The sequence below is a fragment of the Numida meleagris genome, chromosome 7 (genome assembly GCF_002078875.1).
Source record: "Numida meleagris isolate 19003 breed g44 Domestic line chromosome 7, NumMel1.0, whole genome shotgun sequence".
NCBI classification, from domain to species: domain Eukaryota; kingdom Metazoa; phylum Chordata; class Aves; order Galliformes; family Numididae; genus Numida; species Numida meleagris.
The window spans coordinates 25,411,935-25,428,442 of NC_034415.1; the positions used below are offsets into that span (position 1 = coordinate 25,411,935).

General features: G+C 37.6%; 1 protein-coding gene across 2 annotated transcripts in view; it reads right to left on the reverse strand.

Annotated features, from left to right (window-relative positions):
- The window catches only part of USP24 (ubiquitin specific peptidase 24), a 61,476-nt gene that overhangs the window by 8,138 nt on the left and 36,830 nt on the right, over positions 1 to 16,508 (reverse strand). For both annotated transcript variants that reach the window (XM_021405442.1, XM_021405443.1), the window contains 27 exons: positions 16,186 to 16,281; positions 15,802 to 16,030; positions 14,722 to 14,881; positions 14,335 to 14,490; positions 13,683 to 13,753; positions 12,750 to 12,910; positions 11,884 to 11,945; positions 11,108 to 11,299; positions 10,683 to 10,800; positions 9,843 to 9,987; positions 9,280 to 9,399; positions 8,900 to 9,025; positions 8,610 to 8,708; positions 8,318 to 8,400; positions 7,955 to 8,096; positions 7,425 to 7,544; positions 6,800 to 7,020; positions 6,276 to 6,400; positions 5,541 to 5,682; positions 5,048 to 5,198; positions 4,539 to 4,634; positions 3,784 to 3,887; positions 3,541 to 3,654; positions 2,726 to 2,822; positions 1,268 to 1,384; positions 553 to 645; positions 138 to 240 (listed from right to left, as the gene is read on the reverse strand). In XM_021405442.1, the coding sequence (XP_021261117.1) occupies positions 138 to 240; positions 553 to 645; positions 1,268 to 1,384; positions 2,726 to 2,822; positions 3,541 to 3,654; positions 3,784 to 3,887; positions 4,539 to 4,634; positions 5,048 to 5,198; positions 5,541 to 5,682; positions 6,276 to 6,400; positions 6,800 to 7,020; positions 7,425 to 7,544; positions 7,955 to 8,096; positions 8,318 to 8,400; positions 8,610 to 8,708; positions 8,900 to 9,025; positions 9,280 to 9,399; positions 9,843 to 9,987; positions 10,683 to 10,800; positions 11,108 to 11,299; positions 11,884 to 11,945; positions 12,750 to 12,910; positions 13,683 to 13,753; positions 14,335 to 14,490; positions 14,722 to 14,881; positions 15,802 to 16,030; positions 16,186 to 16,281 (3,443 nt within the window). The remainder of the gene's footprint in view (positions 1 to 137; positions 241 to 552; positions 646 to 1,267; positions 1,385 to 2,725; positions 2,823 to 3,540; positions 3,655 to 3,783; positions 3,888 to 4,538; positions 4,635 to 5,047; positions 5,199 to 5,540; positions 5,683 to 6,275; positions 6,401 to 6,799; positions 7,021 to 7,424; positions 7,545 to 7,954; positions 8,097 to 8,317; positions 8,401 to 8,609; positions 8,709 to 8,899; positions 9,026 to 9,279; positions 9,400 to 9,842; positions 9,988 to 10,682; positions 10,801 to 11,107; positions 11,300 to 11,883; positions 11,946 to 12,749; positions 12,911 to 13,682; positions 13,754 to 14,334; positions 14,491 to 14,721; positions 14,882 to 15,801; positions 16,031 to 16,185; positions 16,282 to 16,508) is intronic.

Consider the following 16,508-nt stretch of genomic DNA (forward strand, 5'->3'; position numbering starts at 1 on the left):
TAGATGTGAGTCTGCCACAGCCAGCAACAACACAGGTTGACTCGTTCATGTGAGGCAAGACCTTACTGATGCTAAGGTTACTCTCAATCAAAATATCAAAATGCAATGTCACCAAAAGACAAACATGCAATTCTTACCAACATTTCTTTGCGAAGAGACATCAGAGTGCAAAACAAGTAGCGCGACAGTATTGTGAAGATATCCAAACTCACGTGCTTGTGCTGAACTCCATCTGCGGTTCTGTTTGAGCCAAAGGGGAGATTTAATTGAGTTCTGATTGGTTGATTTAATCAAATTCTGTTAAATCAAAACAGAACAATATCCTCAACAGCCCACCACCGCATTGTAAGACTTTGAATTTGGTTAAAAGTTTTTTAATGCAAGAATGACTCCTTTCAACACTGTTACTTCTTCATGTTAGCACAGAGAAACGCTAAGGCTTGGATGAAATTTTGCAGAATAATCTGAGGATGATCTATTTTAATCAAATGAGAAGTTTTTGCTCATAATGTAAGCACCTTAAAAACACAGGAATGGGTACACAAGCTTTACCTGATTACTCTGACGGTTGGGACCAAGGAGGAAGTTGATCATGTGCCTCAAAGCAGAATGTCTGAGAAGAAGACTGCTAGCCCTTATACCCTGCTGTTTAGACAATAACAAAACATTACATATCTTTCTAGGTAAAGAATTTGTGCTCTAAGGGACAGAAGTAAAACCCTGCTAAAGACCCTTAAGTAGTTGTGAGCCTCACAGATCAAAACATTACACTTTTTAAAAGATACCTCGTTACATAGAGCACATTAGAGAAACTAGACCAAGATCAATATAGGGAAAATAACTATACAAGATGACAGTAAAATAAAAAAGAATAAAGGGACATACCAGAACCCACAATGGGGTGAACAGCACAGTACAATGTTTCTACTTCTTACAGGACAAAAAAAATTTCAATCCCGTAGTGTATATATTTTTTTTCTTGAGAACAGTCAAAAAATCCACAATGAACAAAACCTCAACATTCAGACCTTGGCAGTTATATCTTTGCTAGGTAGAATTTGCTTGAATGTTTTTATCCCAAATCAACGTGCAAAGCCACTTTGAGCACACACAAAAGAAGCAGCACAGCCCTGAAACAAGGAACAAATATGCTTCTGGAAGAGTTTCACTGTGCTGCTTAAACCTTCTATGAAGATTGATGACTAGCTGTTTTACTATTGTCCTTCAAAACTGAAGTAATATGAAGAAAAGATAAATGGTTACTTACCTTCTGCACAAAATTGTTGAAAAGTAAGAAGTACTGAGCACAGTTCTTGCAGTTTTCAGGAACATCTTTATCCAGTAAAGAAAGTAGCACCTCCAATAACTGATGTAGACTTTTTAACTGCAAAAACAATTATTAACTTGCATTTAAATGCTTGTCTCCTGCTTAAAATACAGGCGTTTCTAATTTTAAAGCTTGATTAACAAAACTGTATGTATGGTCAGCTACACTTGCTGTGATTAACATAAATAGCTAACATACGACTACAACCTTACCATTTTCAACTCAGAATTGCATATATTAAACAAGAAAGTAGTGAAACCATCAGCACACGGGTAACTTGCGTAAAGAAGTGGAACTCAGTAGTTTGCAATATTTTTAAAGCAATTCTAATTACTCAGTCACGTGGTAACTGATGTTCAAATGTTCCAGTCATTACAGTAATACATTGAGCACGCTAAGTGCATTGGTATAATACTTATTACAACTCTGTTAACGCGTTACAACTAAAAGTTATCAGAAGCTCACAAGCAGTATTTTAAATGTCCATCTTCCTACTACTCTATTCAGCTTAGAGGACTTTACAGCAATCTTTCCCCAAAGCTCTAAATAAGAAACTTTCCTAATACACAACAGCCTACACAACAGTAGTGCCTTCCAGCCATGACACTGCTTTAAAAAAAATACTAAAACTGGATGCAAGAAAATTAATTCAGACTAAACGTGACTTGGACACAAACAAGATTTGGACACTTGAAAGTCCCTACCATCTCCACTGGCAACTTATAGAAATATGACAGATACAAAATATTTCTGAGTTCTCTTAATACAAATGATTTGGTTCAGATGTCCCACAGGAAACAGGTAAGTGAAAATGCCGGAGACTCATTTCCCACCCTGTTTTCTTACAATATCGTAATAAGCCAATATAACAAACCTGCACTTCCTAAACTTACTTGCCAAGATTTTCTAATAAAATGTTAAACTGTTGAACAATAACCATGGTTCCAGTCTCTCCCTGGAACATGACAGCTCAGCTACTACTGTACTGCTGTGGGCTTCTAACTCTGAGTGAGGAAGGATACTTACTTAAAAACTAAGCTGATTTCTGGGTTCTCTCTGTTACAGGAAAAGAGAAAGAATCTGACACTCTTTTAATCATTTGGAAACTCTATTTTTGTGAGATACCACACATTCATGTCGAAATGAGGCACAATTGTTTATAACTAATACTAATACTCTATAACTAATATTCTGAACTTCTAAGAATTACAGCAGCATATTACCTCCCAGGGTAGGAGCATACAAGCATTAACCTATTCAAGGAAGAGCTACAGGCCTGCTAAAGATGAGAATCTTCCACTTTGTCATTTACAAATCACACTGCATTGCCTGCAAGTGGAACAAGCGACGTGAGGTAGAGACAATCCACAGGATCACTGCTGATGAGGTGTCACTAACCTTCTCTTGATAAAGCAAGGCACTGTCGAGAGTTTTTTCAAGAATAGTAGCTACAGCAACTCGCACCTCTCTTACACTGCATTCCAGGAGGAAAGTCCTAGAAGATAAAAAAGCAAAGCTGCAAAAAGAACTGGAATCAAAGTGTACGTGTGTTTACTATGATTAAGTGTGGTATTTATCATTTTAAAAAGGATAACAGTTCAAAATACCTCTTACACTGCACTTCTGTGGATAAGCTTTTAACTTATTTTCTTATGCTCCTGCTTCTCTCTACAAAAGCCTATAACAATACTTTATTCATTCAAAGAAAAATCTAAAAGCTACCACAGGATCCTGTCTTCCAACACAACTTTGAAGATAATCTTCTCTTTAGGTTGACAAATCCCTCTATTATCAACTCTCCAAGAACTGCGTTAAGCTTATCTTGAGTTGGCGAGAAAAATACATTGCAGCTCATTTGTGATCATTGTCAGATTCAGCTTTCCTTACCCTAAACACTTTTACTACATTCTCTTTCCCTCCACTTGCTGGAGTGACTAGACAAACACATTCCAAGGCATCCCTCTGAATTAAACATTTGCATCCTTCACGTACACTCCACTACTATCATATTTTCAGAATCACCCAAACACCTGAACAGAGGTTTCTACTTCTAGCATTTTCCTAAATGATAATTTAGAGTATCTGTTTAAAGAACATGCACAGTCAACTCTTTGGCAATACATTAGCATAGGCCAGATCATGTTACTACAAAGCTCTATCCACAGACAAGACACAAAACACCGCACCTAAGACAGAATTACTATGGTACTTACTTTACAAGCTCTCGGCCCTCTGGTCCAACAAAGTATTCAACTAACCACTGACAAGCATCAATACTTTTGGAGAGCAGCGCATCTATGGTTGCAATCCACTCTTCTGTATCAGCCCTTCAAAACCAAACCAAACCAGGGAAAAGGGTCAGTAATGGAAAACACTTCCAAAACCCAAACAACGTTTCATCTCACTTTCTCCTCCTCTGCTAAGTCAGGAGTGGCTTTCCCACAGTCAGACCTTACCTGAGTTTCTTCTTGGTTCGGAGATAAGTTTGGAAGAGGAACTGGACTGCCAGCTGTAAGCTCACTTTTGCCATACACGGATAGTAAGGATGTTTTACCTTAGTCTGAAAAAAACATCAAATTTACTCCAGAGCAGACCTATACCTGCAGCACATGTTCTGTCTCCTAAATAAATGAGCATGTTCTATTCAAGTAATTTACTTCATCTAGAAAACAAGACAGAATGCATTTGTCTGTGCTGAAATCTGTTTCCAGTAATGACTATGCTAGTTTAACACGTATGCTAAAACAGGAACAAACTTGCTGTAAGGCCCATTAAGTCAGTGGATTTAATAAATACCAGTTTATTAATCTAAAACTACATTCAGAAAAAACTAATTAAACTATATTCAAATGAAGGTCTGTCAACTTCAAGATTACTAAGGCCAATTTTTGGATTGTACATACACAGAGGATTTTCTGTCCTATAGAGCTCTGTTTGTGTCAGTTAAATTTCTTATTAGAATTCTATTTATTTTTACTATGGCACAATGATGTTTTTCCCCACTGCTACAGCAGAAGACTGGAGTGAGCTTTGAGATGGATGCTATCAATGTGAAGAATGACTGGAGTCGAGGAATAGCTCATTTTGAAAAGCAAAATCACACCAAACACTTCTAAATTTCCTCTTACGGGGCTTCTCTTGCTATTGGGCTACGGGGCCTTTGCTATTCAGTATTTTCAGAGTACTCAAATATTCAAATCTCATTACTTACAGCATTTAGTGAAGCTAGTGACAGAACAAAACTGAAGTAGTCACTACTATATACGTCTCTGTTCTTCATAAATTTCAGGTTTTCATCTCTCACCATCTGTAGATTTTTTTTTTTTAAAGTAAAAGAAGGCAAAAAATTAAAACACTGCCAAAAAACATTTATTTAACTGACATTTGATCTTACACATAAATACATATGGTGTTTAAAAACCAGAGTCAGACCTATTCTGTTCACGCTACTTCAGTGGAGGGGAAAAATATACGGGAAACTTAGAATGCTGATGTGAAACCAAGAAATGACTGGTCAATTTTGGGAAAAGTAGTAACAAAACATACAATAATGCATCACTGAACACCTTGTTAATTTTATATTTGAATCCAGTCACTTTCTAGCTTTGTGTTCAGTAATGGAATTGCCTCAAGGTCACCTTCGAAGTTACTGTCTTCCTCTAATCATGAGCTTAAACTTTTTATGAATAGCATTTAACTGGAGCTTTCTGAGCGCTCTACCTGATATATCCGTACGGGCATCTTCTCTACAAAAAGTCCCTTTTTTTCACCTTTTCGGACCAGTTTAGTTAAGATGGACAGGCGATCGCTGTTGGGTCTGTGGGGTCGTGGTGAGGACTGGGGTGAAATTTCTGGTGAAGATGGAGCAGATCTAAAACACAAAGAATATCAAGGTCAATAATGTAACTACGACAAATCTGCAGTTCAAGCGCTAAAATACCAGTAGAGCCAGTATCACCTTAAGGCAAATTTAGATGACAGTCTAAATTATTTCTGAAGCTGTCAGTCAGCTTGAATTTCTTATTCCAACAGTGACACTAGAATGGAAGAGGAACTTGTAAAAGCAATAAAAGACTATTCATTAAGCAGCTTAAAGAAAACCAGGAGGATCAGCGTACTCCTGTGTCAAACAAGAATTACTCATTCCTTCGTTATGGAAATGAGTCTATACACCAAAATCAGGGATGCCTTTGTGGATACAAGAGAAACTTACAGTGAGAGGTCCTCAGCTTCCTGACGCACAACACTCACTCGACTTTTCTTTGGTAAGACTGGAGAGTTCTGATCAGACACTCTCTGGTAAAACAGCATATAGGCATTCCAGTACCGCCGACGCACATCAGGGTAAGGGTTAGCTGATGAGAGAAAAGGCATTTGGAGGTTTAGTACCTTTTCATTCCTACAAGAGAGTAAAAATGAGCGTGCAGGCAATACAGACTGCAGAACAAGGTTATTTCTTGGATCAAAACATCAGTCTACGTTAGTGAAGAAGAGCTCAAAAGCAAAGAACGTACGTATTTTAAAAAGATAATCATCAGAATTACCCAGTGAGTGAATAATGGTGTAAACATACTTGGAATTTATTCCTTAGCGAACTGAAAAGTTTTAATTACGATTCCAAACCATGTTCTATGCACATTCTGACTAACCTAAGATCTAGTTCATATTTTCTTTAAACCATTTTAACAATGTGCCATTTTACTTCCGAATCTCCTCTGTTATTACGTCCACAAAGAGTTGAACAGCGAATATGGTTAACTAATATTAGGCCATATATAAATGGTTTTGTCCTTCAGTAAAACAGGATGCTTTAGCATCACAAAAAAATGTTTGGGAAGGACTATTAGACCAAGTCACGCAAAGTAGATAAAACAGACTCAGCTCCAACACTACTGAGAACTAGTATGACATACAAAGCTACAGTAAATCAATCTTCAATTCTACTTACATTGATCATACACTTTAGGTCTATACTCTCCACCAAAACATTCATATTCCAGGGTTTCATCAGTTAACTCAAATTCTTCAACAACAGTGTCATTAAATTTATACCACTTCCCCTTTCCACATCCCCTGTAGTCAAAACAGAAACCATGTTATTTGATTGTCCAACCAAAAACAACAACAGAAACAATCATCCAGGAATACCATAGAAAGGAAGACCCTTAACTCACATTTGCTTTTACATGAAATAGACAATCTAGCTCAGTGACATAACTTGATTAAAAAAATTAAGCTTGATTAAAAACATTAGAGAAGAATATCATCTGCAACTATGTGTCACAAAAAGCACTCAGATTGGAACACAAGATACCTAAGAATTCACGAGACTTTGACAATGCTGACAGCAGTACTGGGTGTTAAGAAAGAAATGGTGCTTCCAACAGAGCTCTGAATGGCTCACTACACCTTCCTAAAACAAGTAGTCTTCACTCTGCCCAAAGTCACTAAGCGAGTCTTCTTGGATGTTACCTTCTGTCCTTTATAAAGGAGTAGTAATGTCCTGCATGAGCCTGGCCACTGTGAACAATCACACCAACAAGCTCATAGTTCTCTGTAGGTGCAACTTTCTTCCTTGGGGACCCTCCGCCTCCTTGATCCATGTTTCTATTGTTGTCCCCCACTTCTGAGGATGAGTCCTGGCGAGCCATCCCTGACACAGTGTAAGGCTCCATGTTCAGCATCCAGGGGAACTGTTTGAAGGGATATTTTAGATTAAACAAGATTATGCCATGCACTTGCTTAACGTAGTTTTATGAGTTATATTAATACTTCCCACACTGTAAATGCTAAAGGAAAGCATGGTGTTACAACTTTTGGTTCTTATGACAGAGAAGTTATATAAAATGCCTTTACAGAGGCTTTTGCTCTTGCTTTCTGAAAGGAGTCTAAGAATGCTGCAGGTAAGGACAGCTCAAAGGAAAAACACTTATTTTCTTTAGTGTGATCATATTGTACCATATGTTCAAAAGCTCAGTATCAAAACGTGAGGGAAAGAAGGTAGAATGAAAAGGAAGCGCTGAGTGTTTCCGCTGTTCATCAAGCATAGAGAACGGGGAGGAGTGGGAACAGGAAGCATAGTGGAAAGTATTCTTACCCTTATTTGTTCATCATATTTAATAGAACGTCCGCTCTCCCAGTCAAAGCCAAATCTCATCAGGTGTATCACCAAAAGGTTCGGTAAGACCTTAATGCATGTGCGCTTCACTGTAGTTCTCTTAAAAAAGGAGAAAAAAAGTATTGCCTCTGTCTATAAACCTCAAACATACTCTAGTATTTTTCCGTAGATGTTTGATTTCAGCCACCTTGAACTGATGTACAATAGAGCTACAGGAGATAGGATAACTCTAACGCCAAGAGACGGGGTACTGTTACAGTTACTACAGAGCTTGTGCAGTGGACTGGTATATTACAAAACATTCTACCGTTCTGCCATCTCTTTAACTGTTCAGTTCACAATACAAGTTACAGGAAATGCAGAATGCCACCCTGCATGTGTTTATGGATTTAACTTTTTGATTATGAAAGAGTAAGCAAAATTTAAGTATGGCTTCATATGAGCATGTAATGCTTACGAAAAAAACAAGCCACAGTTGAATATTCTTTCACAGACATTAAGAACAATACCTTTTCTTTGCATTTTTCACAATAGTATGCATTACTTCCTTCCAGAACTTCTCCCCTAACAAATTGATCCAATGATATTTCCAAACTTTGACACGAAGTCACACCTAAGTTAAGAGCCATGAAGGCTTCCTCTCGCTCATATCTAAATTCAAGAAGAAAAATGGTAAAGACATTGATAGAGTAGAACCTATTCAGCTTGCATTAACAAGACACGTGCTTATGAAATATTACGTTTGATGATAACAATCAACAGCTATGATATTTACAGTCAAAGGCATATTATCCCATGTAGGTTAAAATAGCACAAAAAGGTATTGTAACAGTTATGGCAGCTGATATCTAACACACTAAATTTAACATTACCTGTGAGGGCAGTCCTTGCAGATCTTCTGATCAGAAAAGATACCTTGAAAAGTATTCTTAAATATTTGGTCTCTTCCTATTTTCTGTGGGAAATGTAAAGTTAAATATCAGCTGTGTATATTGGCAGAGTGAAAGACCAAGTATACAACATGAATTTTAAACTCCTGAATATTACTTAGACTGTAAAATAATTCCAGTGGTTCAGTCTTTTCCAAGAAAAAAAAAAGAAAAAGAGAGAAAAGGTATCAAAAAGATGCATGTACACAAGGAAAGAAATCCCCGAAGTTTTTACCTTGAGGTACTCATCCATTTGATCTATAAGACTGGTAAAGAACTCATAAGCATCTTGTTGCTCTCGAACATAAAGTTCCTTATTCCACATCTTGAAGATCTACACAAAGTATATACATATTTAAAGTAGTTGTTCCATACAAATATCACTAAAGACTTTTTTTTTAAAATTCATGTTATATTTACACATTCTGAATTTTTGAGGTAAAGCTTTATCCCTATAATTTCTGCAATGAGAAAACAGTGAATAAATGATTTCTTGCTAAGTAGGAGAGCAAAAGGAAATAATACCTTCCAAAAGTTCTCAGGTACATAATACTGTAGCTTGCTTTCCATCAAGTGACCAAAAAGAGACTGAACTTGATAGAACACATTGTCATCTGGATTGTCTGTATCATCATCAATGGAAAGCAAGGCCTAGGAAGAAACAAATACAGTAATGTTGATAAGAACTAATATAATAAGGTTAAGCTTTGACAACAGACTGCCTGACAACATTTATTTGAAAGTGTATATATTTTCAGTATATATATAGTACTATTTATACACACACACGTTTTTGCTTTTATTTTTTTAAAACAATTCCTGTTTACAAACGGTACTAAAATGAACTTGCAGCTCAGACAATGATAATTCTGAGAAGACGACCTCAATGATGTTGAACCAATTACCTCTGGGAGACCTGGCTGCATGTACAGCTGCTGGAAGACAGCATTCATATAACAAGTAGCACCACCATTCTTCAGTCCCACAAATCCTGAAATGGAGCGACTATCCACTGGTGGAAGATACTAGAATGAGAAACATTTTTTGTCCCAGTAAGTTACGGAATGCATGAGACTCCAAAAAAAACCACATTACAGCTTTTATAATCACCCTAACATGAGCTGTTAAAAGCAATTTCATGGAAAACCAGGAATATCAATTCTGAAACACCACATGAGCTGTATTTGTTCATTTATATATTTTGCAGAAAGCTTAAGGAACTGCCTAAAACATCTATAAATCAGTAATTAGGCAATGCTTTTTCCTTATCCAGATAACTGACAAAGACTCATTAAAGTATTTGCTTCTGAGGAAAACCAAATGGGTCTTCATTTACTTGCCTGCTTTCTTGTAATTTTAAATTGAAGACCATGGAAATTGAATGAATGAAGCAGTTAACCAAACCACAGTACTCCAAAGCATAGCCTACTACAACAGAACACAAATGAAGAAAAGGCTACTTGCTTACATCAAACTCCTTGGTAAGAGCAGGGTCACACTGATGATGCATAGAAAGCAGCTCTTTTGTAATAAGCTGAAGATTGGAAGGTGAGCTATCAGCCAGCATTACTAACACTTCATAGGCAGCTAGTCGGCTATCTGCTGTACTGCACCTAAAAAGGAAACCACAATTGAGGTTTATTTTGTAGATGACTCAATTATTTCTAATTCTAGAAAGCCACATTACTTGGAACAAGTGGCAACTGCTCAGAAGAACTAGTTTAAATGCTAAAAAAACCATGGGATACTGTAGAGTGGCATTTTTTCTTTCTTAGGGAGGCAGGAAGGAAAGTAATCAGTTGATATATTCTGAGCTATTACGAGCTATTTCAGGTACAGAGAGATTTGCTAGCATTAGCTTTTTATAAAAAGCAGTTATTCTAAAGGAAAAAAAGAGTTAAAGGAATTTTTGAAATACTCATTTAAAAGGGGCTTGTAAAGTTTCCTGCTTGTGCTCCAACTTAACCAAATTCCCAAGTGAAGATGAACAAAAGAAGTGCTCTTTGGCCTCAAGAAATCAGCACTCAGTTGTGCTTGCAGCTCTTCATTGATTTAACAAGCAAAGCACAGCCTTTGGAAGTACAGAACAGCAAAGATTTTAGGAAATACAAAAGAACATACAAAATTCTTCAAAAAGAACTTACAAAGACACTATTTAGACACTGATATAGGAAATGTATAAATTGGAAAGTTATGCTCTGTAGAAATGCTCTAACATTCTTGTACTTGTAGCCCCAGCGTGGCTGACATTTGCTTTCAGGAGCACCACTTGGACAAAACCCAACATTAATGAAAAAGCAATTTTTACTTTGGATGAAAGTCTTGCTGACTGATTGCAGCACTGCCTGCTGGAGAATGGCTATTCAGAATAATCCTGGATGCTCGGAAGAGGAAGTCATCCAACAATGGCTTAATCAAAGATGAACCTGTAACACAGAAAGCCATACCTACCGTTACACGCATTACTGCAAATGTCAAAAGGTTCTTCATAACAGTAAGATCACTTAACATCATCGTATCAACAAAACTGCATCCAAATGGTTTACCAGAAGTCACAAGCACAATAAAGATACAGACAACACTAATTCTCCTTCAGCTCTGTCACTTCCACTGATGTATTGTAATATCTTCACAGGACTTAGAAAATGTTTTCATCAGTAGCAAGTACATTTTTCAGTGCTGTGCAAAATTCACACTAGTCTAGTAACCTTTAGAATAAAAAGGAATACTTACCAACCATTTCCTTCTCTGCCCCACAAAGTGAAAGGAGAGTCTTGATGAGCCTCAAGTGTCCTGCTAATAAGATGTTATCAGCTTCACTGGTCTCACACTCAGCTGTGCGGTTGGGTTCGAAATTTTCTAGCCAGGTAATCTCATCTTCTAACATGGCAGCCGGGCTTATCTTTAGCTGTTCCATTTCTGATGCTACAAGATAGAAGAAGCCCCCGGCCCAAGTTTGTAGTATTTAAATACAAAGAACTTCTAACAGTTTGGTAATTAATGTATGTTTTGACAATGCCACATGTCACTTTAATAGGAGGCACTACACTAAGCAGTTTATAGGAAAGATCACAGGACTGGAGCCTACTGTCACCAGTACACATTCTGCATTACTTTAGAGAAAAAGATAGCATACAGAAACTTAGAAGATGGACGCTTATGTGAGCAGAAACAGCATCTAGTCATGTGTAAGACAATCCAACATGCACACCATCATGATCAGCAGTTTCAAACACGGACAGGTAACTTCACACACAAACTCCTACCTAGGTACCATAAAAACAAGCAGACAAGGAGTTAAGATGCCTTGCAGTTAAATGCCAAGAATGGTCCATGTCAGGCATTAACAACACAGAATGACCAGCACGCTGGCAAGTCACACCAAGTTAACAGTGAAACAACCTCCTCATGAAGTCTACATTCTACATCTTGTCTACAGAAGGAGGGGACATTTGGAAGTTGCAAGCAGAATGACTTGCACGTTTGTGCAGTAATCTACGCATACTTACATGTGAGGTCATCCAATAACTGACATCTCAGGTCAAAATATTCTGTACACTGGGACAAAAGTCTACACAAGGTACAAATAGAAGAAATGTTTTAAAATTCAAATTAGAAACTTTTTTCTAAGTAGTTAACTTTAAGGCCTGCATGCTCTGTCCATCCAACCCAGAATACTGTAGCTATTTAGGTACACTTCTTTTCATGCACACTACAGCTTTAACAAATTCCTTCCGGACTTTTTGAACATTTAATCTTGCTTTCATCCCTCACTTCACAACATATCAAATAACATCAAATTTTAGTTTCTCAGTTACTCCTTCACTCAGATTCCTCTAGAAATTAGTGTTCAAAGTCAATGTTAAATTCAACGTTATTTGTCCAGTCAGAGACAAGTCAACACGACTGACACTTGCAGTCTTTACAGCTGTAATGAGTAACATAAGCAACAAGGAAACAGGTGAGATCCTGGCTGGAGCATTCTGGTTCAATTTATGTTCTGGATCTATGAAATACTATCAAATAAATTCAATGTTTCCGTCACACATCCCATTGCCTGTAGAACTCAAGTCTGGTTTTGACTACCATGAGAACATCCTAGGAAGAGCAGGCCTACTTAGCAATTAGAACCTCCTAGAAGTCAAATAAGCCAGACTTTAAAAGTTCACAGAGGAAGAGTTGTACCTTATAAATTGGAGGAAAATAAAGCTGAATTTTCCTATTTCCCAGGCTTTCTGGGGCATGACAGGCATGCCTACTTTTCACAGAATTACAAAAAGAAAGTTCGAATCAGTTACGCCTTAGAGCTTCCACAGCACTACTAATGTAGAAATATGGTAAGTTTCCTTTCTCAGTCAACATGCATTTGACTCACCTCTGGTTAATTCCTCTCATGATGCTGGTTGGTGACCAAAGAGGCAGCTGGGCACCAAGGATAACACTCAGGAGAAACTGGTTTGGCTTTTGTACATCTGGATGAGTTGATGTGTCAGTTTGACTAAGGGTGTACAACTGGTCACAAGCAACACGACGAATCTGAAACAGTACTGTTGTTAAGCACTACACCTTACTCAAAGATTGCCAAAAACACATACTTTTGTTTGGTTACAAATCTAACAAAAAAAAACAGACTTTAAAAATCTTGCAGTAACTAGAGCATGAGCTCCACACCCCCAGCCAGGGCTTCTGTTTATAGGATCTCAGCAATCCACCTTCATCCCCCTGCTTAAAGCTCTGATGCCTTATTAAACACAAACTGTCTACTAAGATAAGGGGTAAAAGATGCAATAACTTCATACTAAAATACATGGGATGCAATGAAAGGAAATAAGCACAGCTTGAAAAAAAAAACCTCTGAATTTTGGAATACCCAGAATAATCTCAAATCAGAAAAAATATGTTTTAGGAGGGTTTGGACATTTTGAAGAATTTTTCAAAAGCTCAGAGGAATGCATTAGATGTTACCCAGTCTTTTAAGATGCAGGTTACCTGTAACTTCCCCTTGCTGAGAAGATAAAAGTACTAGTATTACAGAATCTAACCCAAATGAGACTGTTTTCATTACATTGCTCAAAGCACAGCCTCATGCCTCAAGGATGAAACAAATCTGAAGAATGTTGTACTTCAGCATTTGCTGTCAACACAGTACAAAATACTGGAATCACTAACAATTACAGACAGTTATTTATTCATATGCAAAAAGTGCTCAAATAGTTGGAATATAATTTTATCTCTAGACCACATTAAATGAACAAATTATACACATTTCACTGAAACATTTAAGAAGTCTTCAGAGAAGGATGCTCACCTCAGCACTTGGTGATCCAAGCAGTATGTCAATGATGAAATCAGCAACACAAGGCAAATTGTAAAAAGATCCTGGAACAGAACAATACCAGGCCATTTTTTTCTAAAATAATCATTTAAAATCAGTTAGTTACAGTCTTATGTTAAGATATCACAGGACCAAGAGTACCTCCCCTCCTGCACCAGCAAAAAGCAGTAACAGGTACTTGTATGTTCTTCATTTCCTTCCCTTACCATAGAGTGGCACTACCTCATAACATCATTTTCCTTCTCCTCCCATCACCGGGGTTTACAGTTCTTGTACACAAAGGTTCAAGTATTAAACATTAGCTATGCAAACAGCAGCATGTGCAGAATTCCCTACTTCAAGGCCAGCACAAATGTTTATATACTGGCACTATATTAACTTTCCCAATGAATTTCACTAAGGCACAGCATCACATGCCTTGTTTCATGCCACCTGCTGTTTAGTCTTGTGGAAAACAAAAACAAAGAAAACCAATACCAAAAAACACAATTGCTTTTTAAAAATGAAACTGTGTATTTCTCACTTGGGTTGTCTCAGCAAGTTTTTCCATGATTTACTGCCTTCAAATGCTTTCACCCACCTTACTTACATTCCAAAGAGTGAGTAATCCAATTTTATTTCATACCTAGCTGCTGACTGCGTAGCTGAAGGCAGGTTACTAACAGAGACAAGGCTTCTCCAGCAATCAGAGCATCTTTGGTAGATACGGACTGCTGTCTCACGCAGATACCAGCATGCAGCGCAGTTGGCTCTCCTTCACTTCCTGAGCTGCAATTACTTCCTGCATTGAGAAATGGAGGAACACTATAATCCATTGCGTTTTTCAGATATTTTCAGCTTTTGGTCAGTTCTCTGCAACTTAAAAAATCTTCTCTAAATACCACATGAACATACAGCATTTTTCTCAGATTTCTGTAATTGAATGAATTCAGCATCAAGTTTCTCAAATGTTCTATTACGAGTAAACCAATGACTTTCTGCAGTAAGATGGTTTAGAGGCACAGCAACCTACCTGAGCTGCTGAGTCTGTTTCGAATCCCTGCAGGAAACAAAGTATTGTTTTCTTTTATTGGCTGACTACTTCCTACAAGGTCCAGTCGTCCTGCAGCAGCAGCCCAAGAGAGTCGCATGAAGCAAGCTACGGTGGAAGTGAAATCATTCACCTCCATAGTCTGAAGGAACAAGAAACAGCAGTTACTTCTGTGATGTTCAACAGCCTTTGTTAATCACTTGGATAACAGCAACGTATCTTCTGGATCAGGTCAAACACCCATTTGGTTTTCTTTTCCTCACCTCTAAATAGGCTCAAAGATGCTGGTATCTTTTTTATTCCAGAGAATAGGAGATTACTATTGCCCCTTGTACAGGGAGTAATTTGTTTTTAAATTCTCCACTTTACATACCCTTTACCCTATCTGCAATTAGCCATTTTACTTTCATTCATATCAATCAAATTGGAAAGCACTGGCTAAGAACCTAGGATGGTATAATCACTACAGTAACTATGAAGTTTCTTTCAACTGGACATGACTTTCAAATGGTTTGAGAGCTCTCCTTCGCAGGTCAGAATGTTTCAGTAAATAATCAGTCTCAGATAAATTACACTGATGTTCTTATAGAGGGAAAAACTGCTATTTTTTGAAAAGATAAAAGTTTCCCCTTTTACCCCCAGTCAAATAAGCAATTTTTTATTGAGCTATTTATCACACAAAACCATAAACTACAAGTTCAAGCAAGAACCCTCTCCTTTCTATTCCCTCAAAATTAACAAGAATAAGGTCTTAAGAGCTGAGAAGCATGACTGAAAATAAATCACAAGTAAGATTTCTCTGTGTCTCTATTTCTGGCAGACAGCTTTGGAGTACTGCTTCCCTTTGTATTATAAAAAAATTCCAAAGACTAAGTAAAATGCTGAAATTCAGATGAAGGTTAGGATCAGAGACTGATGGTATGGATTTTCTGAGGCTTTTAAATGGAGGCTGGCAAGGAATCAGTATAGAAGGTAGACTTTTGACTAAAAATCCCGAAGTTATACGGCTGTCACTGAAGAGCCCACAGCTATACCACCATAATTTATCAAAGACTTCCTTACTTGTATGGCAACTCTTGCTGCTGGTATGATTTCTTCTACCCTAATGGAGGATCTATCAGACACAGAGAGCTGTCGGTAGGATGACTTCTCAGGTGTTCCACAAATGGACATCTGCCTACTTGCTTGTCGGCTGACATTACGGAAGGGACGTGAGGACAACGCTTCTACTCCATCTTTAATAAAATCTTCATCCAGTAAGGTAGGCATTGTTTGGCCAACAAGCAAGAACCTACATTCACAGAACAGAAACATCAAGTTCATTTTTCAGTGCTTATAGCAAATGAGTGAAAAAGAACTCGAAGTATCAGTCAATCTTAAATATGGCAAACCACTCTCCAAAAGCCAAGAAAGCAGCACTCTCTCTAATGAGAAGAAATTACATACCTTGCAAGTTGCAGGCAGATGGAATAGACCCCCTGTCTGGTTTCATAGTCTACTTCTGATGGGATGGAATCTCTCTGCATCACATTCACCACCAAACTTAAAAAGAAATCAATAACACAGGTTCTGTTTTAAAGTATTTTACATTAGGAGAGAGCTGCAATTAATTTATCTCCATCCTTCCCTCCTCCTATTCAGTCAGCTGAATGCCAATTAAAACTGCCACTCGGGCACCTTTGGAGACTAACATCCCCATTTTCCCCTCCTGCATTTACAGATTGGAGATTTCTGTTCCTGATAGTAAATACTCCAGGATCTATAGGGGT